This window comes from Pseudophryne corroboree, chromosome 8 (assembly GCF_028390025.1).
Source record: "Pseudophryne corroboree isolate aPseCor3 chromosome 8, aPseCor3.hap2, whole genome shotgun sequence".
NCBI classification, from domain to species: Eukaryota; Metazoa; Chordata; class Amphibia; order Anura; family Myobatrachidae; genus Pseudophryne; species Pseudophryne corroboree.
In genome coordinates this window covers 362339080-362363715 of record NC_086451.1, presented here as the reverse complement: position 1 = coordinate 362363715, position 24636 = coordinate 362339080, and the positions used below count along the sequence as shown (strand labels likewise).

At 45.2% G+C, this 24636-nt stretch overlaps 1 protein-coding gene across 2 annotated transcripts in view; it reads right to left on the bottom strand.

Moving 5' to 3' along the window:
* LOC134949136 (plastin-3) overlaps positions 1–24636 on the bottom strand; it is a 192663-nt gene that overhangs the window by 86992 nt on the left and 81035 nt on the right. For both annotated transcript variants that reach the window (XM_063937544.1, XM_063937543.1), the window contains exon 2: positions 4906–4991. In XM_063937544.1, coding sequence (XP_063793614.1) covers positions 4906–4972 — 67 coding nt within the window. In that variant the 5' untranslated portion in view covers positions 4973–4991. The remainder of the gene's footprint in view (positions 1–4905; positions 4992–24636) is intronic.

Genomic DNA, 24636 nt, shown 5'->3' with positions numbered 1-24636 from the left:
GGGCCGGACTCCGCCAGTGGAGCCCTAGCGTCATGCAGTGAATTTTGTAGAGGCCGGGGAGGACTTCTGTTCCTGGGAACTAGCTGTGTTGTGCAGCTTTTCTCCTCTGCCCCTACCTCTGGCAAGAAAGGACGCACCTCGCACTTTGTTTCTTTGTGACCGAAAGGACTGCATTTGATAATGCAGTGCTCTCTTATGCTGTGAGGGAATAAAAGGCAAAAAATTAGATTTTCCAGATGAAGCTGTGGAGACCAGGTCCGAGAGACCTTCCCCAAACAATTCCTCACCCCTGTAAGGTAAAACCTCCATATGCCTTTTTGAGTCGGCATCACCTGTCCATTGCCGTGTCCATAGGACTCTTCTGGCAGAAATCGACATAGCATTTATTCTAGAACCCAGTAGACTAATGAGCATCTCTCATATATAGGACAGCATCTTTTATATGCCCCAGGGTCAATAAAATAGTATCCTTATCTAGGGTATCCATCTCCTCAGATAAGGTATCCGTCCATGCCGCTACAGCACTACACACCCAGGCCGACGCAATTGCCGGTCTGAGTAAGGTACCTGAATGTGTATAAATGGACTTCAGGGTAATCTCCTGTTTGCGGTCAGCGGAATCTTTGAGGGTAGCCATATCCTGGGACGGGAGGGCTACCTTCTTGGATAAGAGTGTTAATGCTTTGTCCACCCTAGGGGAGGATTCCCATCGTAACCTATCCGTTGACTGGAAAGGATACGCCATAAGAATCCTTTTGGAAATCTGCAGTCTTTTATCTGGAGATTCCCAAGCTTTTTCACATAACTCATTCAGCTCGTGTGAGGGGGGAAAGGTTACCTCAGGCGTCTTTCCCTTGTACATATGTACCCTCTTGTCAGGGGGTTCCTCTGTGATGTGCAAAACATCTTTTATTGCCATAATCATATATCGAAGGGATTTTGCCAATTTTGGCTGTAACTTTGCATCATCGTAATCGACACTGGAGTCAGAATCCGTGTCGGCATCTGTGTCAACAATTTGGGATAGTGGGCGCTTATGAGACCCTGACGGTCCCTGCGACATAGGATCAGGCATGGGTTGAGACCCTGACTGTCCCAAAGCTTCAGCCTTGTCTAATCTTTTGTGCAATGAGTTTACACTAGCATTTAAAACATTCCACATCCATCCAGTCAGGTGTCGGCGCTGTCGGCGGAGACACCACCTTCATTTGCTCCCGCTCCTGCTCCTCTCTAACATAGCCTTCTTCCTCAGACATGTCACACACGCGTACCGACACACCACACACAGGGAATGCTCTTTCTGAAGACAGTTCCCCCACAAGGCCCTTTGGAGAGACAGAGAGAGAGTATGCCAGCACACACCCCAGCGCTATATAACCCAGGAATAACACAGTAACTTAATGTTTGCTCAGTAGCGCTGCTGTATGTAATTTGCACCGAATTATGTGCCCCCCCTCTCTTTTCAACCCTCTTGTCTACCGTGGTATAAGCAGGGGAGAATCCGGGGAGCTTCCTCTCAGCGGTGCTGTGGAGAAAAAATGGCGCTGGTGAGTTTTGAGAGAGAAGCCCGGCCCCCTCGGTGGCGGGCTTCTGTCCCGCTTAAAATGTAAAATTGGCGGGGGCTCCTACATATATACAGTGCCAAGCTGTATGTATGTATGTATGTATGTATGTATGTATGTATATATGTATATGTATATGTATATGTATATGTGTATATATATATATATATATATATATATATATATATATATATATATATATATATGTTATATTTTTGCCAAAAAGAGGTTTATATTGCTGCCCAGGGCGCCCCCCCCTGCGCCCTGCACCCTTACAGTGACCGGAGTATGTGAGGTGTATGGGAGCAATGGCGCACAGCTGCAGTGCTGTGCGTTACCTCAGTGAAGATCATGAAGGTTTCTGCCGCCTCTGAAGTCTTCTTTTCTTCTCATACTCACTCGGCTTCTATCTTCCGGCTCTGCGAGGGGGACGGCGGCGCGGCTCAGGGACGGACAGCGAGGGTGAGATCCTGCGTACCAATCCCTCTGGAGCTAATGGTGTCCAGTAGCCTAAGAAGCAGGACCTTGCAACTCAGAGAGTAGGGCTGCTTCTCTCCCCTCAGTCCCTCGATGCAGGGAGTCTGTTGCCAGCAGTGCTCCCTGAAAATAAAAAACCTAACAAAATACTTTGTCAGAAAGCTCAGGAGAGCTCCTGAAAAGCACCCAGTTCCACTGGGCACAGTATCAAACTGGAGGAGGAGGGGCATAGAGGGAGGAGCCAGTGCACACCCAGAACTAAAGTCTTTCTTAAAGTGCCCATGTCTCCTGCGGAGCCAGTCTATCCCCATGGTCCTTACGGAGTCCCCAGCATCCTCTAGGACGTTAGAGAAAAAAGGGAAGGGGGGAAGGGGTTTGCTTATACAGATGTAGCCACGCTCATCTTACTGCAATATGGCGTGCTGCATGGCATGCCAGGCTGCGACTGTTCACAGCTGGCAATGGCTTCATTAATTCCTTTAGGAATTAATGGAGGGATCGCCGGCTGTGAATAGTTGCAGCCTGGCATCCATGCAGCATCACAACAAAGATGAGCATGTCTGCATCTGTACATTGGTTTGTTTCTTCAGACTGCCAGCCACATAGCTCATGTTGTAATGAGCAGAGGGGCTTTGGAAAGCCTTTCTTAGCTCTATTTTCAATACGATGCACCATCACATGGAATGCCGAAACCAATAGTCTGTTCCTGACAGCTTGTTTTTGAAAAGAGGATAATGATGTGTAAGAGGATAGTGAACTCATTTAGATTTGGTCATTATTCCAAAATAAAATAAATCTTTATTTTTTTTATGCAGTACCCACACAAATTACACCTTTTTTTTTTTTTTTTTTTCAGAAGCCTTTGTTCTTACACAAAATACCTTTACATTTGTTTAATCTACCCAAATTGGATACAGATAATTAAAATAAATCTAGTATTATAAAGTCTTGCATGCGTGTCTTTTTTTTATTTATTTTTTTAGCTAAAATGCCACAAGCAGTACTTTATGGTTCTTGGCTCGTCATCATGCCACCTTTACAATAGTACAGACTGCATCTATATGTAGGATTCATAATGAAATCTGCACTTCAAACATTTTTTCGTTTACCATTTTTTGGGTTGGTTTTTGCCATCTTAAAACTAAGGCATAATAATTTAAAACTAGAAAACATTTAAAACCAATGGCCAAACTCAAAACATACTAAATAAGTGTAGCCTGCATCAAAATCAGAGGGGAAAGGAAACTGTATTCATGGCAGCGTAATATTAACTTAAATCAATGACATGTAATATATATTTGTAATCTGCATTTAAGGTCACAATCACCCTAAAATATGCATCACTATAAATACACCAATACTGGTAACCGCCACTTGAATGAAATGATTTTTTCAGATGGCTGACAAACCCTATAGCACATACATTCCAGGCAAAATGCTACCATGTGCCCCCAAGGGGTGCGTTCAGCATGGGCGGGAACCCAGCGGTCATGCGACTGATGCAGGAATCCCGATATCACTCTGGAGAACAGTGCCGGAAGAGCGACTGCAGACATCCCGAAAGGATCGGGTTAGGGCCTGGGGGTTTAGGGTTAGGCACAAGGAGGGGATGGTTAGCCCTAGCCGCCACCTAAGGGTTAGGGTAGTAGAGTGGTTAAATACTTACCCCCTCCACCGTCAGGATCTTCAATGTCGGGATGCCGCTGTTAGTCATGTGATCGCCTGCATCCTGACAAGATAACATACCCGTCCCCAACACATTTCCCAACAGTAAAAAAGTTGGCGATATAGTCCGCGTTCACAAACCTCGAAAGAGGATAAAGTTTTGCCCAAAACCTGCTTATTTGGAGACCAGGGTGAGGTTTTGGTAGTTAAAGGTGTTGTACCAACTTTAGGGTGTGGCCTCAACTTCACATATCTAAAAAGGTAGCTCCATTAGCAATCAGGTATCACATATAAAATGCCCACAGAGTAACACAATTTTAAACAAGGATGGGCATATACAGGCACATGGGTAAATAACGGTATCAGTCATTGTATGGTTACGAAATTTACACTCTCAGTGCTGAGGTCTTAGGTTTGATTCCCACTAAGGCCCTAACTGAAAAACATACTGGTAGGTTAATTTGATTCTGACAAAACAAAAAAATTAACCCTAGTGAATGTGTGTACATGTGGTAGGGAATATAGGGAGTTTGCGGGTGAATTAATTTGCCTGGCCAAATCAGGTAGGCCGAGCTCGCACAAGAGTGTTTGCTGCCCCATATGGTAGCGAGCACTAATGTGCGAATTTGGCATTCGGCCAGATGAAGGGTGCTGCTACGGCAATTTGCATCCTTTACCCAGAATGGAATTTCCCCCACAGAGTGTAATCTCCACTAGAATAAAGGCCGATGTGAATGGCTAGAATATTCTCTCTAATGCACACCAGAATGTGCGCCCTATAACTATAAAAAAATTAAACGTACTGTATATAACTGAAGATACAAAATTACAATACAACCAGTTAGTAAACATACTGCCAAGCCTTCATAATGTAAATATCTTGGAAGTCACAATATTTGGCACTTTAAGACTTTGGACCAACTTTAAGGAAGTACCTGAACATGAAACTTTGAGCCAAATAGACACAAACAAAAAAAGTTTAGAAATTCAAGTACAGCCGTGTCACCTTATTCCTAAGGACCTCTCCTTCACAGACTGTTCCAACATGGAATGTAATCTTAAAAGGAAAGCTTTTGAAACCGGCTTCTTACTCGCATAAAGTTTTCCAAGTAGCACCCCACTAGAGAGGATGACTTCCATACCAGGAAACAGAACACTGGATTACAAGAATACCACACAAGAAAAACAAAAGATAACTTACCAACTCTGCCAAAGGCCTCTCTCAGTTCTTCCAGTTCATCTTTGGAGATATGGGTAGTGTGCGCCATTGCCGTGGTCTGCAATACCCTAAAAGGAAATGGGAAGAAAAAAAAATTAATAAAATCAGCTACACAACAGTGAAAAAGTAACCACAGATCTGTGAAGTAAAAATAAAAAAACGTTAGACAGAGCAACTTTTACAGTTAAATCTAAAAGTAGACATTTAAGAACATTTTGTTCACTTATTACATACTTTGCATAAAAACCGGTACTAATCAGGAAAGGGAACATCCCTTAGACTGACAGAGGATAGCTAAACACACTGATGCATGTACAGATGTGTCCTCTTGCATCTTTGCTCCATGAGCTACAGGTCACGTTACACATAACGAGTGAGTGTTGTGACTCAGTAGCGCTGAGCCTTTTTTTTTTTGTATTTTTCTGCAAAGTAATGTAATATGAATTACAGGCAGCTTCTGTTGAATAAAATGATATGCAGCATGTCTGTATTCGGTGTGTCACTGCGACTGTATTTGCCTACAAAATGGTACGCTAAAGTGTTTTCATGGAATGACTAACGGCGAGTTATTATTATTATTATTATTATTATTATTATTATTATTATTATTATTATTATTATTATTAATATTAGCAGTTTCTTATATAGCGCAGCATATTCCGTTGCACTTTACAATTAGAACAACAGTTATAGAACAAAACTGGGCAAAGACAGACAGAGGTAGGAAGGCCCTGCTCGCAAGCTTACAATCTATAGGGAAATAGGCATTGATACACAAGGATAGATGCAACCTGTTCAGAGGCGTATCTAGGGTAGGGCGAGTGGGGCACGTGCCCTGGGCGCCTTGGCAGGCCCAGGAGAGGGGGGCGCCACCGGCGGCCAGGACTCGCCCCCGTCACGCCGAAAGCCGAAATGTGAGGGGAGGAGAGCGCACAGTCTCTCCCTCCCCTTACCGCCGCTGAAAGCCATAGCAGCGCTGCCATCACCGCTGCTGTGTCCGTCCTCCGGCTGCGTTAGCCAATCAGAGCTTGCGGACTGGCTCCTGATTGGCTGCCGGTCCGCGAGCTCCGATTGTCTAGCGAACCGGCGCCACACAGCCGCCAGAGACCTGTCCTGGAGCGGTGAAGGGAAGGAGAGGCGCTCTCCTCCCCTCACATAGAACACGCCGGTGACTCGGTAAGTGACCGGGGGGGGTGGGGGAAGAGTACAGTGGGGCATGTAACCGACAGTGTGGGGCATTGTACCTGGCACAGTGTGGGGCATTGTACCTGGCACAGTGTGGGGCATTGTACCTGGCACAGTGTGGGGCATTGTACCTGGCACAGTGTGGGGCATTGTACCTGGCACAGTGTGGGGCAATGCACCTGGCACAGTGGGGGGGCATGTATCCGGCACTGGGGGGCAATGTAACTGGCACTGGGGGGCAATGTAACTGGCACTGGGGGGCAATGTAACCGGCACTGGGGGGCAATGTAACCGGCACTGGGGGGCAATGTAACCGGCACTGGGGGCCATTTTCAGTGGCCACACCCCTTCTGGAGTGTGGCCACACCCCTTCTGGAGTGTGGCCACGCCCATTTTTCAGCGCACGCACATTCTTCTTTTGCTATGTTTTTTTTTCCTTTGGGGTGGGGGGGGGGGGGGGGGGGGGGGGGCAATTTACATTTTGCCCTGGGCTCCAAAAACCCTAGTTACGCCTCTGAACCCGTTACATAATGGTTCCCCAGATTGCTAGGTTCTTAGTGGATTGTATGATATGATCACCCAGCAATGTTGGAAGACAAAATGTGAGGCTATGGGGACTGTGCAGAGGGGATGTAACTGGATAGGGAAGCATTGAAGGTTATGTGTGGGGGTCAGGAATTTGGTAGGCTTGTCTGAAGAGAGGAGTTTTCAGGGAACGTTTAAAGCTTTGGAGACTAGTGGAAAGTCTTATTGTGCGTGGGAGGGCATTCCACAGAATGGGTGAAGCCCGGGTAAAGTCCTGTAATTTTGAGTGGGAACAGGTAATACATCTGGATGAGAGACGCAGATCTTGTGCAGAGCAGAGAGGTCTGGTAGGGAGATATTTTGAGATGAGTGAGGAGATGTATGATGGTGCAGTTTGGTTAATAGCCTTGTATGTAAGTAAAAGTATTTTATATTTGACACGGTAGAATACCGGTAACCAATGGAGGGACTGACAGAGCGGATCAGCAGACAAAGAACGTCTGGTGAGGAAGATTAGCCTCGCAGAGTTACTGTACACATTACGGTAGAAGACGCATTTCTTAATATACTGTAACACAGTAAATATTTCTTACTTACAGATAATATACACATAGGCACCATCTACCCAACACACAGAGAGAGAATATATATATATATATATATATATATATATATATATATATATATATATATATATATATATATATATATATATATATATACATATATATACACACACATTATATATATATATATATATATATATATATATATATATATATATATATATATATATATATATATATATATAAACAACTGTGACAATTGCACAATAACGCATAGACAAACAGGGACATATCTCCCTATGGGGCAGATGTATTAACCTGGAGAAGGCATAAGGAAGTGATAAACCAGTGATAAGTGCAAGGTGATAAACCCACCAGCCAATCAGCTCCTAACTGTTGATTTGCATATTGGAGCCGATTGGCTGGTGTGTTTATCACCTTGCACATATCACTGGTTTATCACTTCCTTATGCCTTCTCCAGGTTAATACATCTGCCCCCATGTCTGGTATCAAAATGATAGTCAGTTCATTAACTAAAATCCGGTAGTAGTGAAAAGGTATCAGTCGCAAGATATTACCAAGTATCAGATATGTGAACATAATAATGAATAAGTAATTAGGTATACAGAAACTAGTTGTCTGGTGAATCTCTGAGAACAGTAACAGTCGCACTCCTGAAGACAATACCTTTGAAGGGGACCAATGGACTATCAAGATTTGAAACTGTGTACTTTACTGACCAATTGTAGCAGTGCATACCCCACTGCATGGTGGGGGTTGGAAGTTCTGTATAAATATCAGACAAGCCACAGTAAGCATTAGGCACACACAAATTATTAGCGCTATGTGGTCATAGAGGAGATGGTCAATATATACACACGTTTATACTAATAATAATTTATGTGTGTGCCTATTTATGTATGAGGTCTGACCAACCTCTTTTTATAGCTGCTGTGTTGAACCTCCCCAATCAGCACCTGGAGAGAATTACCTCTGGGTAATTTTCATTTTTACAGTAAGCATTAGATCTCCTATCTCAAATCATTGCGGTTATCTGCTGACGACTGGCCTGGATCCAGGGGGCGCCTGCGTATGTATTTGGTCTGTTACCTGTAAATCCTTATTGGTGTTATACTGTACTTGCATTTCTCTGCATATTTGTGTTTATTGTTTGATCAATTGTCACTGCATTCTGTATCAGTTTTCCCCTTTTCTCTTTATTAAATGTTTTGCAGGTTGGAGCGCAGTACACTTGTAACGTGTTCATTTAAAGGTACAGTGCTGCACTTCTCATCAGAATTGCGGTCGTTTCACATTAACAATTGCACTGGTTTTTTAATATTGTCAACTTTTACAACACTAAAGTGGCATGTTGGATGCAGATAGAGGCGCAATTACACACAGAATATAGGCACAGTGACACAAATAATATCAGGAGAATGTAGCAGCAGAAAAGCACTTTGTTGGAAAAAGTTCAATATTGATGGCAGGAAGATGTGAGGGAGCAATCGCCAAGATTTATAAACAAGTGATTGTATTACGGTAGGGACGGATTGATCACAAAAAGTGTCCCAGGAAAAATTTGTACAAGTGGCCTCACTCGGGCAGCACCAGTGGTGTAAGGTCCAGCCATGGCAACAGCACCCTCCGCCACAAGACTTGCCAGAGTGTGCATGTATATGATGCCCCTTTAGATTAAGGAAACTATACCATTCTTTAGTAAAATCCTATATGTCAGCCAAGCAGACAGAGCGCAAACACTAGATCATCCGCAGCCACAGGCTAAGTGGCAAAGCAATTTTCATATATGCAGCTTATTTCTCAGCTTATTCATTACGACTTTAATTGGGACCACGTTACCAAATAAAACCAGGCCTCTCAGACAGCCTACCGGGAATCTTCCCTGGTTGAGGCCTATGCCCAATCCACACCTGTATTAAGGCCCATCAGTATGCGCTCTGCTTACATATAAACTAAGTACTCAAAGAAGGGTATTGAGGAAAAATTTTCAAAGTCAAAGCAATCACTCGTTGGAAAGCATGGCACAAGGCTAGGATACTAACGGTGTGATCCTTGCTAGGCCCGATTTTCACTTGCGATTTCCCTTGAACTCCCTGGAGCCCAGATAGCACAGATTTTGACTAACTTTTCTTGAGATATGGACTGTGTGCTTACGATTTTAGCTTATGTAAGATGTCATTGACATGTGAGATGAACTAGATAGTACACCGATCTAGCAAGGATCGACTTGCCTGCACAGTCTATCTTTTCTTGCGCGGTCCCGCCAGGTCGGCATCGCATCGGGATCGAATCTGAATCCCAAGGTGACTTTCACCTTGCGATCTGCACTAACTTTTCTTGCGATTTTGACTATATAGTCAAAATCAAAAGAAAATATCTCACTGTGTGTACACACCCTAACCTCCTCAATAAGCCTGGGACATGCTCAACCTATGATGTAAGCAAAGTGATGCCACCCTCAGGACCTGCACATGGCACACTCCACTCATCCAACACACTGACATTCAGCATTTAGGGGGTTATTCAGAGTTAGCAAACCAGAAAAGTTAGCAACTGAGCAAAAACCATGTGCACTGCAGGTGGGGCAGATATAACATGTGATGAGAGTTAGATTTGGGTGGGGTGTGCTCAAGCTGAAATCTAAATTGCAGTGTAAAAATAAAGCAGCCAGTATTTACCCTGCACAGAAACAATACAACCCACCCAAATCTAACACTCTGCACATGTTACATCTGCCCCACCTGCAGTGCACATGGTTTTACCCAATTACTAACTTTTTTTGGTTGCTAACTCTCAGTAACCCCATTAGCACCCCACTTATCTCTCACAAACTAGTGCAGCAAAGAGACAATATCCTCTCTTTTCACTTATGTACAGATTTAGGTTTAAAGAATATGGGAAATAATCAAGTAGGCAATCTACACCTACCCCATCACTAGGTTATAGAACTCAAAGTGTGCCGTATAAGAGCTCAAATATCATTTTATTACCTCTTTAGAACTTGAGACATACACACAAAGCCACCCTATGCACACTGCTAAAAGGTGCAGAGAACATTAGGAGGCCCAATTTAGATGGTTTCCAAACTGGTTACCAAGGCACCCAAGGCCACTTACAGGAGCAGCACAAGTTGGTGGTCGAGTTACATTAGAGAGAGGTAATGACAGCAATTTATAGTCTGCCTTGCTTATACCCCTTTTACATCGCAAAAATAACCCAGTATTATTTCAAGTTTTAGCCATGTCAACCCGGTATGAGCTGCAGTGTGAAAGCGCCATTATGAATTTACCAGGTCAAACAACCCGGTATTTTAACCCGTGTAAAAAGAAAGAACATACACGGTTCAGAACCTGTTCATTTGGCAGTGTGAAAGCCTCAGACCCAGTATATTCAACCCGGGAATCTTAAAAAGGAGGCGATAGGTTGTCTCCCTGCATGATATGGGCAGTACGGATGGTGTAATGGTTACCATTACTGTCTCACAGCACTGAGGTCATGGGTTCGATTCCCACCATGACACTAATCATGTGGAGTTTGTATATTCTCCCCGTACTTGCGTGGGTTTCCTCAGGGTGTGCCGGTTTCCTCCGGTTTTGGCTCCCAACAAAATTAACCCTAGCGTGAATGTCTGTGTGTATATGTGATAGGGAATATAGACTAAGCTCCACTGGGACTGATATGAATGGGCAAATATTCTCTGTACAGTGCTGCGGAATATGTGTGCGCTAAATAAATAATTGATAACAAATTAAAAAAAAAAATATATATATATATATATATATATATATATATATATATATATATATATATATATATATATATATACACATATATACATATATACATATATACATACATACATACATACATACATACATACATACATACATAATAAGAATTTACTTACCGATAATTCTATTTCTCATAGTCCGTAGTGGATGCTGGGGACTCCGTAAGGACCATGGGGATTAGCGGCTCCGCAGGAGACTGGGCACATCTAAAGAAAGCTTTAGGACTATCTGGTGTGCACTGGCTCCTCCCCCTATGACCCTCCTCCAAGCCTCAGTTAGGATACTGTGCCCGGACGAGCGTACACAATAAGGAAGGATTTTGAATCCCGGGTAAGACTCATACCAGCCACACCAATCACACCGTACAACTTGTGATCTGAAACCCAGTTAACAGCATGATAACAGAGGAGCCTCTGAAAGATGGCTCACAACAATAATAACCCGATTTTTGTAACAATAACTATGTACAAGTATTGCAGACAATCCGCACTTGGGATGGGCGCCCAGCATCCACTACGGACTATGAGAAATAGAATTATCGGTAAGTAAATTCTTATTTTCTCTAACGTCCTAAGTGGATGCTGGGGACTCCGTAAGGACCATGGGGATTATACCAAAGCTCCCAAACGGGCGGGAGAGTGCGGATGACTCTGCAGCACCAAATGAGAGAACTCCAGGTCCTCCTCAGCCAGGATATCAATTTTGTAGAATTTTACAAACGTATTTGCTCCTGACCAAGTAGCTGCTCGGCAAAGTTGTAAAGCCGAGACCCCTCGGGCAGCCGCCCAAGATGAGCCCACCTTCCTTGTGGAGTGGGCATTTACAGATTTTTGGCTGTGGCAGGCCTGCCACAGAATGTGCAAGCTGAATTGTACTACAAATCCAACGAGCAATAGTCTGCTTAGAAGCAGGAGCACCCAGCTTGTTGGGTGCATACAGGATAAACAGCGAGTCAGATTTCCTGACTCCAGCCGTCCTGGAAACATATATTTTCAGGGCACTGACAACGTCTAGCAACTTGGAGGCCTCCAAGTCCCTAGTAGCCGCAGGCACCACAAATAGGTTGGTTCAGGTGAAACGCTGAAACCACCTTGGGGAGAAACTGAGGACGAGTCCTCAATTCCGCCCTGTCCGAATGGAAAATCAGATAAGGGCTTTTTCAGGATAAAGCCGCCAATTCTGACACGCGCCTGGCCCAGGCCAGGGCCAACAGCATGACCACTTTTCATGTGAGATATTTTAACTCCACAGATTTAAGTGGTTCAAACCAATGTGACTTTTAAAACCCAAAACTACATTGAGATCCCAAAGTGCCACTGGAGGCACAAAAGGAGGCTGTATATGCAGTACCCCTTTTACAAACGTCTGAACTTCAGGGACTGAAGCTAGTTCTTTTTGGAAGAAAATTGACAGGGCCGAAATTTGAACCTTAATGGACCCCAATTTCAGGCCCATAGACACTCCTGTTTGCAGGAAATGTAGGAATCGACCCAGTTGAATTTCCTCCGTCGGGCCTTACTGGCCTCGCACCACGCAACATATTTTCGCCAATTGCGGTGATAATGTTTTTGCGGTTACATCCTTCCTGGCTTTGATCAGGATAGGGATGACTTCATCCGGAATGCCTTTTTTCCTTCAGGATCCGGCGTTCAACCGCCATGCCGTCAAACGCAGCCGCGGTAAGTCTTGGAACAGACAGGGTCCTTGCTGGAGCAGGTCCCTTCTTAGAGGTAGAGGCCACGGATCCTCCGTGAGCATCTCTTGAAGTTCCGGTTACCAAGTCCTTCTTGGCCAATCCGGAACCACGAATATAGTGCTTACTCCTCTCCATCTTATCAATCTCAGTACCTTGGGTATGAGAGGCAGAGGAGGGAACACATAACCTGACTGGTACACCCACGGTGTTACCAGAGCGTCTACAGCTTATTGCCTGAGGGTCCCTGGACCTGGCGCAAGACCTGTCGAGTTTTTAATCATGTGGAAGACTTCTGGGTGAAGTCCCCACTCTCCCGGGTGGAGGTCGTGCTGAGGAAGTCTGCTTCCCTGTTGTCCACTCCCGGAATGAATACTGCTGACAGTGCTATCACATGATTTTCCGCCCAGCGAAAAATCCTTGCAGCTTCTGTCATTGCCCTCCTGCTTCTTGTGCCACCCTATCTGTTTACGTGGGTGACTGCCGTGATGTTGTCCGACTGGATCAACACCGGCTGACCTTGAAGCAGAGGTCTTGCTAAGCTTAGAGCATTGTAAATGTCCCTTAGCTTCAGGATATTTATGTGAAGTGATGTCTCCAGGCTTGACCATAAGCCCTGGATATTCCTTCCCTGTGTGACTGCTCCCCAGCCTCGCAGGCTGGCATCCGTGGTCACCAGGACCCAGTCCTGAATGCCTAATCTGCGGCCCTCTAGAAGATGAGCACTCTGCAACCACCACAGGAGGGACACCCTTGTCCTTGGTGACAGGGTTATCCGCTGATGCATCTGAAGATGCGACCCGGACCATTTGTCCAGCAGGTCCCACTGGAAAGTTCTTGCGTGGAATCTGCCGAATGGGATTGCTTCGTAGGAAGCCACCATTTTACCCAGAACCCTTGTGCATTGATGCACTGAGACTTGGCTCGGTTTTAGGAGGTTCCTGACTAGCTCGGATAACTCCCTGGCTTTCTCCTCCGGGAGAAACACCTTTTTCTGGACTGTGTCCAGGATCATCCCTAGGAACAGAAGACACGTCGTCGGAACCAGGTGCGATTTTGGAATATTGAGAATCCAATCGTGCTGCCGCAACACTACCTGAGATAGTGCTACACCGACCTCCAACTGTTCCCTGGATCTTACCCTTATCAGGGAATTGTCCAAGTAAGGGATAACTAAAATTCACTTCCTTCGAAGGAATATCATCATTTCGGCCATTACCTTGGTAAAGACCCGGGGTGCCGTGGACCATCCATACGGCAGCGTCTGAACTGATAGTGACAGTTCTGTACCATAAACCTGAGGTACCCTTGGTGAGAAGGGTAAATTTTGACATGAAGGTAAGCATCCTTGATGTCCCGAGACATCATGTAGTCCCCTTCTTCCAGGTTCGCAATCACTGCTCTGAGTGACTCAATCTTGAATTTGAACCTCTGTATGTAAGTGTTCAAAGATTTTAGATTTAGAATCGGTCTCACCGAGCCGTCCGGCTTCGGTACCACAACAGTGTGGAATAATACCCCGTTCCCTGTTGCAGGAGGGGTATCTTGATTATCACCTGCTAGGAATACAGCTTGTGAATGGCTTCCAAAACTGTCTCCCTGTCAGAAGGAGACATCGGTAAAGCCGACTTTAGGAAACGGCGAGGGGGAGACGTCTCGAATTCTAATTTGTACCCCTGAGATATCACCTGAAGGATCCAGGGGTCTACTTGCGAGTGAGCCCACTGCGCGCTGAAATTCATTGAGACGGGCCCCCCACCGTGCCTGATTCTGCTTGTAAAGCCCCAGCGTATACTGAGGGCTTGGCAGAGGCGGGAGAGGGTTTCTGTTCCTGGGAACTGGCTGATTTCTGCAGCCTTTTTCCTCTCCCTCTGTCACGGGGCAGAAATGAGGAACCTTTTGCCCGCTTGTCCACGAAAAGACTGCGCCTGATAATATGGCGTCTTCTCATGTTGAGAGGCGACCTGGGGTACAAACGTGGAATTCCCAGCTGTTGCCGTGGCAACCAGGTCTGAAAGACCGACCCCAAATAACTCCTCCCCTTAATAAAGCAATACTTCCAAATGCCGTTTGGAATACGCATCACCTGACGACTGACGTGTCCATAACCCTCTACTGGTAGAAATGGACAACGCGCTTAGACTTGATGCCAGTCGGCAAATATTCCGCTGTGCATCACGCATATATAGAAATGCATCTTTTAAATGCTCTATAGGCAAAAATATACTGTCCCTATCTAGGGTATCAATATTTTCAGTCAGGGAATCCGACCACGCCAACCCAGCACTGCACATCCAGGCTGAGGCGATTGCTGGTCGCAGTATAACACCAGTATGTGTGTAAATACCTTTTAGGATACCCTCCTGCTTTCTATCAGCAGGATCCTTAAGGGCGGCCATCTCAGGCGAAGGTAGAGCCCTTACAAGCGTGTGATCGCTTTATCCACCCTAGGGGGTGTTTCCCAACGCACCCTAACCTCTGGCGGGAAAGGATATAATGCCAATAACATTTTAGAAATTATCAGTTGTTATCGGGGGAAACCCACGCATCATCACACACCTCATTTAATTTCTCAGATTCAGGAAAACTACAGCTAGTTTTTCCTCACCGAACATAATACCCCTTTTTGGTGGTACTCGTATTATCAGAAATGTGTAAAACATTTTTCATTGCCTCAATCATGTAACGTGTGGCCCTACTGGAAGTCACATTCGTCTCTTCACCGTCGACACTGGAGTCAGTATCCGTGTCGGCGTCTATATCTGCCATCTGAGGTAACGGGCGCTTTAGAGCCCCTGACGGCCTATGAGACGTCTGGACAGGCACAAGCTGAGTAGCCGGCTGTCTCATGTCAACCACTGTCTTTTATACAGAGCTGACACTGTCACGTAATTCCTTCCAACAGTTCATCCACTCAGGTGTCCACCCCCTAGGGGGTGACATCACTATTACAGGCAATCTGCTCCGTCTCCACATCATTTTTCTCCTCCTACATGTCGACACAAAAGTACCGACATACAGCACACACACAGGGAATGCTCTGATAGAGGACAGGACCCCACTAGCCCTTTGGGGAGACAGAGGGAGAGTTTGCCAGCACACACCAGAGCGCTATATATATATATATATATATATATATATATATATATATATATATATATATATATATATATATATATATATATATATATATATATATATATTATATATATATATATATATATATATATATAGTTTCAAAGAAAAGCAGCGGCACTCAGCAGACTGATTTGCAGAAAAAAAGCCGTTTATTCCGGTCCTACGCCGTTTCGGGGGTGTACCCCGTCTTCAGGGACAATACAGAACTTTTCTGTATTGTCCCTGAAGACGGGGTACACCCCCGAAACGGCGTAGGACCGGAATAAACGGCTTTTTTTCTGCAAATCAGTCTGCTGAGTGCCGCTGCTTTTCTTTGAAACTACATTGGGATGGCAACATTCGCGGAAGGCACCACAGCAAGTAATCAGCCCCAACAGTGAGTGCCGAGCCTGCCAGTTCTGCTATATATATATATATATATATATATATATATATATATATATACATACATACACACACAGGGATAACCTTATATAAGCGTTGTTCCCCTTATAGCTGCTGTATAGTTAATACTGCGCCTAATTAGTGCCCCCCTCTCTTTTTTAACCCTTTCTGTAGTGTAGTGACTGCAGGGGAGAGCCAGGGGAGCTTCCCTCCAACGGAGCTGTGAGGGAAAATGGCGCCAGTGTGCTGAGGAGATAGGCTCCGCCCCTTTTTCGCGGACTTTTCTCCTGCTTTTTTATGGATTCTGGCAGGGGTTAAAATTAATCCATATAGCCCTGGGGGCTATATGTGATGTATTTTCGCCAGCCAAGGTGTTTTTATTGCGTCTTAGGGCGCCCCCCCCCAGCGCCCTGCACCCTCAGTGACCGAAGTGCGAAGTGTGCTGAGAGCAATGGCGCACAGCTGCAGTGCTGTGCGCTACCTTGTTGAAGACAGGACGTCTTCTGCCGCCGATTTTCCGGACCTCTTCTGCCTTCTGGCTCTGTAAGGGGGCCGGCGGCGCGGCTCTGGGACCCATCCAAGCTGGGCCTGTGATCGTCCCTCTGGAGCTAATGTCCAGTAGCCTAAGAAGCCCAATCCACTCTGCACGCAGGTGAGTTCGCTTCTTCTCCCCTTAGTCCCTCGATGCAGTGAGCCTGTTGCCAGCAGGTCTCACTGAAAATAAAAAACCTTAACTAAAACTTTCACTAAGAAGCTCAGGAGAGCCCCTAGTGTGCACCCTTCTCGTTTGGGCACAGAGATCTAACTGAGGCTTGGAGGAGGGTCATAGGGGGAGGAGCCAGTGCACACCAGATAGTCCTAAAGCTTTCTTTAGATGTGCCCAGTCTCCTGCGGAGCCGCTAATCCCCATGGTCCTTACGGAGTCCCCAGCATCCACTTAGGACGTTAGAGAAATATTATATATATATATATATATATATATATATATATATATATATATATATATATATATATATATATATATATATATATATATATATATAGTCGTCACCAGTCTGAACCCGGAAATAACAGGCAACACTCTGTAAACAGTGGATGAGCCTCTGTAATACTGCATTCACAGTGCTTGTACAATATGGAAACCTGGAGTGAGGATGAAGTTAGGGAGTTGTTAAGGATTAGAGGGGAGGCTGAAATAGTCAACCACATTACAGGCACTGTAAAGGATACAATAACCTATAAAAATATCACAAGGATGCTTGCAGCCTCTGGTTTGTCGGTCACGATTGCTGCGCTACTGAGCGCTGCCCAGCCCCTCCTTCTAATACCTTTGAAACCTAATCAATGTGAGACAGAAAAGTCCATTTAAAATGACATCACACTATTTTAAATGGGTGAACAGAGTTCAGTGTGAAAGGCACTAACCCGGGAATAACCCAGTAATAACACTGCTCCAAAATGCGAAGTGAAAGGGGTATAGAGTGTTCAGACACGGGTTGGAAGCATGTTCAAAAGCTGGTTCCTTACCGAGTTAGCGATGTGAAAGCATCCCTACACTCTGCTGAGGAGTAGAATGGAGGGGTACTGCTGAAGAGTGTTTTCCTAGAGTCCTAGCAGACCTTAATGTAAAGCCCCATACACACTAGATAATAAAGTAAAAGATTTGCTCAGAAGGGCCAATCTGTGCGAGATCTTTGACAATCTCGTCCACTGTGTACACTCCATGGGGTATATGCAAATGAGGTCGAATTCCAACTGGAATTCGACAGTTTTTAAATTCGACACAATTCGAGTCGAATTCCAGCTGCCGGGGCCGGAATTCGACATTCAATAAAAAACAGATTCGACAGTCCCGCTGTCGAAAATCGGACCAATTGACGGATAAAGTGCGTCCTGGACTCGACTTTTCGGACGGCACAAAAATGGTTACAAAACCCTGGAAAAAAAAATTGCGTGGGGTCCCCCCTCCTAAGCATAACCAGCCTCGGGCTCTTTGAGCCGGTCCTGGTTGTAAAAATACGGGGGGGAAATTAACAGGGGACCCCCGTATTTTTAGAACCAGCACCGGGCTCTGCGTCCGGTCCTGGTGCTAAAAATACGGGGTACAAAAGACGTAGGGGTCCCCCGTATTTTTAACACCAGCACCGGGCTCCACTAGCTGGAGAGATAATGCCACAGCCGGGGGACACTTTTAGATCGGTTCCTGCGGCCGTGGCATTAAAACCCCAACTAGTCACCCCTGGCCGGGGTACCCTGGAGGAATGGGGACCCCTTCAATCAAGGACCCCCCCCCCCTCCAGCCACCCAAGGGCCAGGGGTGAAGCCCGAGGCTATCCCACCCCCATCCAAGGGCTGCGGATGGGGGGCTGATAGCCTTGTGTCAAAAAAAAATAAAAAAATGAATATTGTTTTTTGCAGCAGAACTACAAGTCCCAGCAAGCCTCCCCCGCAAGCTGGTACCGCGGGTAACCCCACCGCTGACCGCAAAGTTCCCACCATTGAAACTAATGCAGCGGCTGTGCGATGCGCTGTCTGCCAGCTCAGACGTGCATAGCCAATCAGGAGAGTGCCACGAAGTGGCGCTCCCTGATTGGCTGAAGGGACCCTCTGCGACAGGAGTCACGGCGGGGGCTCAGCATTCGGGGAAAGGGGTCCCATGTGTAAACACGGGACCCCTTTCAGATCATGGATCAGGTATGCGGTTTGTTTTTTTGCAGAGTACGTGGATTACAAAAAAAAAAAAAAAAAGAACAGGACACTGGATTTAGGATAGTATAATTTTATTTTCAGGTACCCTGGATTCTTGGACACGTTGACAGACGGAGACGTGGACACAGTCGGCGTGTGAACATAGGTAAGTATGTGTGTCGGCATGTATGCAATAAAGTTTTACTTTCAAGGTGTGCGTGTCCTGTTTTTATTTGGGTATTTTTTTTGCAGTAGAACTACAGGTACCAGCGGGCCCGTTTCCCCCCCCGCATGCTGGTACTTGTGGTTCTCCAAGTACCAGCTTGCGGGGGAGGCTTGCTGGGACTTGTAGTTCTGCTGCAAAAAACAATATATATTTTTTTTACACAAGGCTATCCGCCCCCCCATCCGCAGCCCTTGGATAAGGGGGGATAGCCTCGGGCTTCACCCCTGGCCCTTGGGTGGCTGGAGGAGGGGGCCCCTTGATTGAAGGGGTCCCCACTCCTGCAGGGTACACAGGCCAGGGGTGACTAGATGGGGTTTTAATGCCACGGCCGCAGGGACCGATATAAAAGTGTCCCCCGGCTGTGGCATTATCTCTCCAGCTAGTGGAGCCCGGTGCTGGTGTTAAAAATATGGGGGACCCCTACGTCTTTTGTCCCCCGTATTTTTAGCACCAGGACCGGACGAAGAGCCCGGTGCTGGTTCTAAAAATACGGGGGATCCCCTGTAAATTTTTCCCCGTATTTTTACAACCAGGACCGACTCAAAGAGCCCGAGGCTGGTTATGCTTAGGAGGGGGGACCCCACGCATTTTTTTCTCTCCGGGTTTTTAACCCATTCCATTAAAAAAAAAAAAAATAATAATAATAATTAAAAAAAAAAAAATCTTTAAATACTTGTGTCTCCTAATAGACAAACCAAGTACATAATCCCTTCTAATATAAATAGATATGCTATTAGCAATAGAAAAAAAAAACATGTTTTTAAAATTATTACATTCCGCCAGCAAAGTGAGGTGGAATAAAATTGATTAAATTACTGTCGAAAAGCACTGTTGTCGAATTGACATTCTTTAATTGAATATACTTTTGTCGAAAAGCCGCATTTTTAGCACTGCAGACATGTCGAATTTAAAAAATGTCAAATTGCAAAAAGTCGAATCTGAAACGTCCGTTTTTTTGTCGAAAAGTACTGTATTGCATTGTCGAATCCAATTCGACATGTTTTTTTTTGTCGAAAATGGCCCGTTTTTCGACTTTTGCGGCAATTCGCCGGCAATTGCATATACCCCAATGTCGTTAGAGATGCACTGGAGCATGCAGCGTTAACGACCCCTTTCCTCATCTGATCATGTACAGACGAGTTAGGTCCTCGTTAATGAAAGCCATGCTGCTTCTTTAGCCAGATAAATAACGTGACAGGATTGTGTAATATGTCGGCAAACCTATGTCAGCATGCAGTGCATTGAATAGAGGCACAGAGTTTCTCATCATAAACACATTTGACCTTGGTAGCAAGAAAAAAAAATGTTTACTTGTTACCTAACCGCACACATCATAAACTCTGGAATCATTACAGTTTTGAAACACCTACAATAAGCCAAAAGAGGACTTTTACTAAACTAACTGCAGAAGTAAATAATCCCCCCCACCCACATTTTCTAAAGGAATACGAGCACTGTCTACATGCCAAACCATTGATACAAAACAAGCAAAGCTCAAAACTATTCCAGGCTTCAGACTCAAATTTTTGTTGTAGCTCCTATTTATAGTATTTTCTACAATAACTGCCAATTAGATTGCCAGACAGAGAGCTAGTTTAGTAGCTCATATTCAGAAAAGAGCCATCTACAAACTACACAAAACAGGTATCACAACAGACTCTCCTAAATTCTTACAACACGTCTCTTCAAGTTCTTGCACACTCAATCCAAATACCTTACACCAACCTGTTTTTTTTGTGTGTGTTTGTTTTTCTTTATTTAACAAATCGGATATAGGTTACATGCATTTCAGTTTACTCATAACGCCTCCAAGGTCAGAAGGAGATCAAATTAAAATCACTTAAGTTACTACTGGAGGTCAGTGGTAATAAATATATATATATATATATATCTCAACAAAAGTAAAACCACAGCACTCGCCACCCCAGAAGCAGGGTGCAGTGTCTGCACTCACCACTCATAGGGTGGGGTGCATGCAGCCCATGGCCACCTACTTTAAAATATACAAACAGAAAGTTCAGCACTCACCAAAGCAAGCTCACTTATTTTCACAACAGCAATAAATAAAATGATAGGGGTTTAGTTATTCAATTGGCCAATGCACGGAAGCCTGCAAATCGCTCGCCAAGGTACCCCATCTTCATGCAGGTCCTACACTATCACAGAGTCTCAAAATTAAAACCTAGCAACTGTATCACACATAATATAACTGCAAATATGCCCACTTGGTTTACGGTGTATCTGCCAAATACTCCACGGCTTTTAAAAGGTACACTAGTCACCCGACACTGGCTGATAAATTACTAAAGAACAGCTGACTCAGGTTTAAGATAGTTGGGCTTGCATAGGGGTGCATGAACAAAGCTTGTGGCCACAGTTAATATGAGTTAACCAAAGATTCACTAACTAAACCCCCATCATTTATTTAGTGATGTTGTGAAAATAAGTGAGCTTGCTGTGGTGAGTGCTGAACGGTGTATGTATGTATGTATGTATGTATGTATGTATGTATGTATGTATGTATGTATGTATGTATGTATGTATATATATATATATAATTGAGGGCGCACTCAGTGAGATAACATATCCAGTAATTTTACTACAAATAACACATGCTCACGTACATCTTAGTTTAAAAGCACCAGTGTGAAGACGAATCACCGCTGTCTCCGGATCACAGCTTGGGGCTCGCCCCGCACAACTCTGGCTGCAGGTTTTCGTAGATAAGCGTCTCAGCTCTCGGACTTAATGCTAATAGTGTCAGGTAAGGTCACGTCCTTAGTTAGCCACGCCCAACGCGTTTTATCACCGTTGGACTTCATCAGGGGGTGTGGTCACAGTCATTGCATCTTTCCTTTATAAAGCAGTCACTTAATTACTTTAATTGATAACATAGCATAGTATATCTCACAGCGCAATTCTTACACATTTATTCAACATAATTTTAAACACCTAAAAACGTCTGATCCACCGCACAACTCACATAATCATATTTAATTAAGGTTTGATAAGAAATTCCACATTTAAATAAAATATAACGTAGTTAGGATCGGCAGTAATTAAGCGTCTTTACAGGAGGTTTCATTTTAACAAGAGGTTACATTTTAACAAGGATCTGACAAGCTAGCATACAGCTTGATACTTTTTATTCATTACATTAGAATAATGCTAGGTATAACTATATTGAATCCCACAGGGACATACACCTGTAGGCACAGACATCCACAAGAAGGGGATCGATCCGTGCCACCACCGCAACCGCCGGAAATTACCGGAGCAGCACAAGACAGACCCCCGATCACGCAGTGGACTCAAGCAGTTTCCAATAAGTCCATGTTGATCCTACATAACATCCAGCATGATCACAAACATAAAAAATATTTCTCTGACGTCCTAGTGGATGCTGGGAACTCCGTAAGGACCATGGGGAATAGACGGGCTCCGCAGGAGACTGGGCACTCTAAAAGAAAGATTAGGTACTATCTGGTGTGCACTGGCTCCTCCCACTATGACCCTCCTCCAGACCTCAGTTAGATTTCTGTGCCCGGCCAAGCTGGATGCACACTAGGGGCTCTCCTGAGCTCCTAGAAAGAAAGTTTATTTTAGGTTTTTTATTTTACAGTGAGACCTGCTGGCAACAGGCTCACTGCATCGAGGGACTAAGGGGAGAAGAAGCGAACCTACCTGCTTGCAGCTAGCTTGGGCTTCTTAGGCTACTGGACACCATTAGCTCCAGAGGGATCGACCGCATGGAACTGGCCTTGGTGTTCGTTCCCGGAGCCGCGCCGCCGTCCCCCTTACAGAGCCAGAAGCAAGAAGAGGTCCGCAAAATCGGCGGCAGAAGACTTCGGTCTTCACCAAGGTAGCGCACAGCACTGCAGCTGTGCGCCATTGCTCCTCATGCACACTTCACACTCCGGTCACTGAGGGTGCAGGGGCGCTGGGGGGGGCGCCCTGAGGGCAATATATGACACCTTGGCTGGCAAATCTACATCATATATAGTCCTAGAGGCTATATAGATGTAAAATTACCCCTGCCAGTATTCCAGAAAAAGCAGGAGAAAGTCAGTTGGAAAAGGGGCTGGGCTTCTCCCTCAGCACACTGGCGCCATTTTCTCTTCACAGTGCAGCTGGAAGACAGCTCCCCAGGCTCTCCCCTGTAGTTTTCAGGCTCAAAGGGTTAAAAAGAGAGGGGGGCACAAAATTTAGGCGCAATATTGTATATACAAGCAGCTATTGGGAAAAATTCACTCAATGTAGTGTTAATCCCAAAATTATATAGCGCTCTGGTGTGTGCTGGCATACTCTCTCTCTGTCTCCCCAAAGGGCTGTGTGGGGTCCTGTCCTCAGTCAGAGCATTCCATGTGTGTGTGTGCGGTGTGTCGGTACGGCTGTGTCGACATGTTTGATGAGGAGGCTTACGTGATGGCAGAGCAGATGCCGATAAATGTGATGTCGCCCCCTGTGGGGCCGACACCAGAGTGGATGGATAGGTGGAAGGTATAAACCGACAGTGTCAACTCCTTACATAAAAGGCTGGATGACGTAACAGCTATGGGACAGCCGGCTTCTCAGCCCGCGCCTGCCCAGGCGTCTCAAAGGCCATCAGGGGCTCAAAAACGCCCGCTCCCTCAGATGGCAGACACAGATGTCGACACGGAGTCTGACTCCAGTGTCGACGAGGTTGAGACATATACACAATCCACTAGGAACATCCGTTACATGATCCCGGCAATAAAAAATGTGTTACACATTTCTGACATTAACCCAAGTACCACTAAAAAAGAATTTTATGTTTGGGGAGAAAAAGCAGGCAGTGTTTTGTTCCCCCATCAAATGAGTGAATGAAGTGTGAAAAAGCGTGGGTTCCCCCGATAAGAAACTGGTAATTTCTAAAAAGTTACTGATGGCGTACCCTTTCCCGCCAGAGGATAAGTTACGCTGGGAGATATCCCCTAGGGTGGATAAGGCGTTCACACGTTTGTCAAAAAAGGTGGCACTGCCGTCTTAGGATACGGCCACTTTGAAGGTACCTGCTGATAAAAAGCAGGAGGCTATCCTGAAGTCTGTATTTACACACTCAGGTACTAGACTGAGACCTGCAGCTAGTGCTGCTGCAGCGTGGTCTGTAACCCTGTCAAACAGGGATACTATTTTGCGAACATAAGACGTCGTCTTATATATGAGGGATGCACAGAGGGATATTTTGCCGGCTGGCATCCAGAATTAATGCAATGTCCATTCTGTCAGGAGGGTATTAGAGACCCGACACTGGACAGGTGATGCTGACTTTAAAAAGGCACATAGAGTCTTATAAGGGTGAGGAATTGTTTGGGGATGGTCTCTGGGACCTCGTATCCACAGCAACAGCTGGGAAGAAAATTTTTTACCTCAGGTTTCCTCACAGCCTAAGAAAGCACTGTATTATTAGGTACAGTCCTTTCGGCTTCAGAAAAGCAAGCGGGTCAAAGGCGCTTCCTTTCTGCACAGAGACG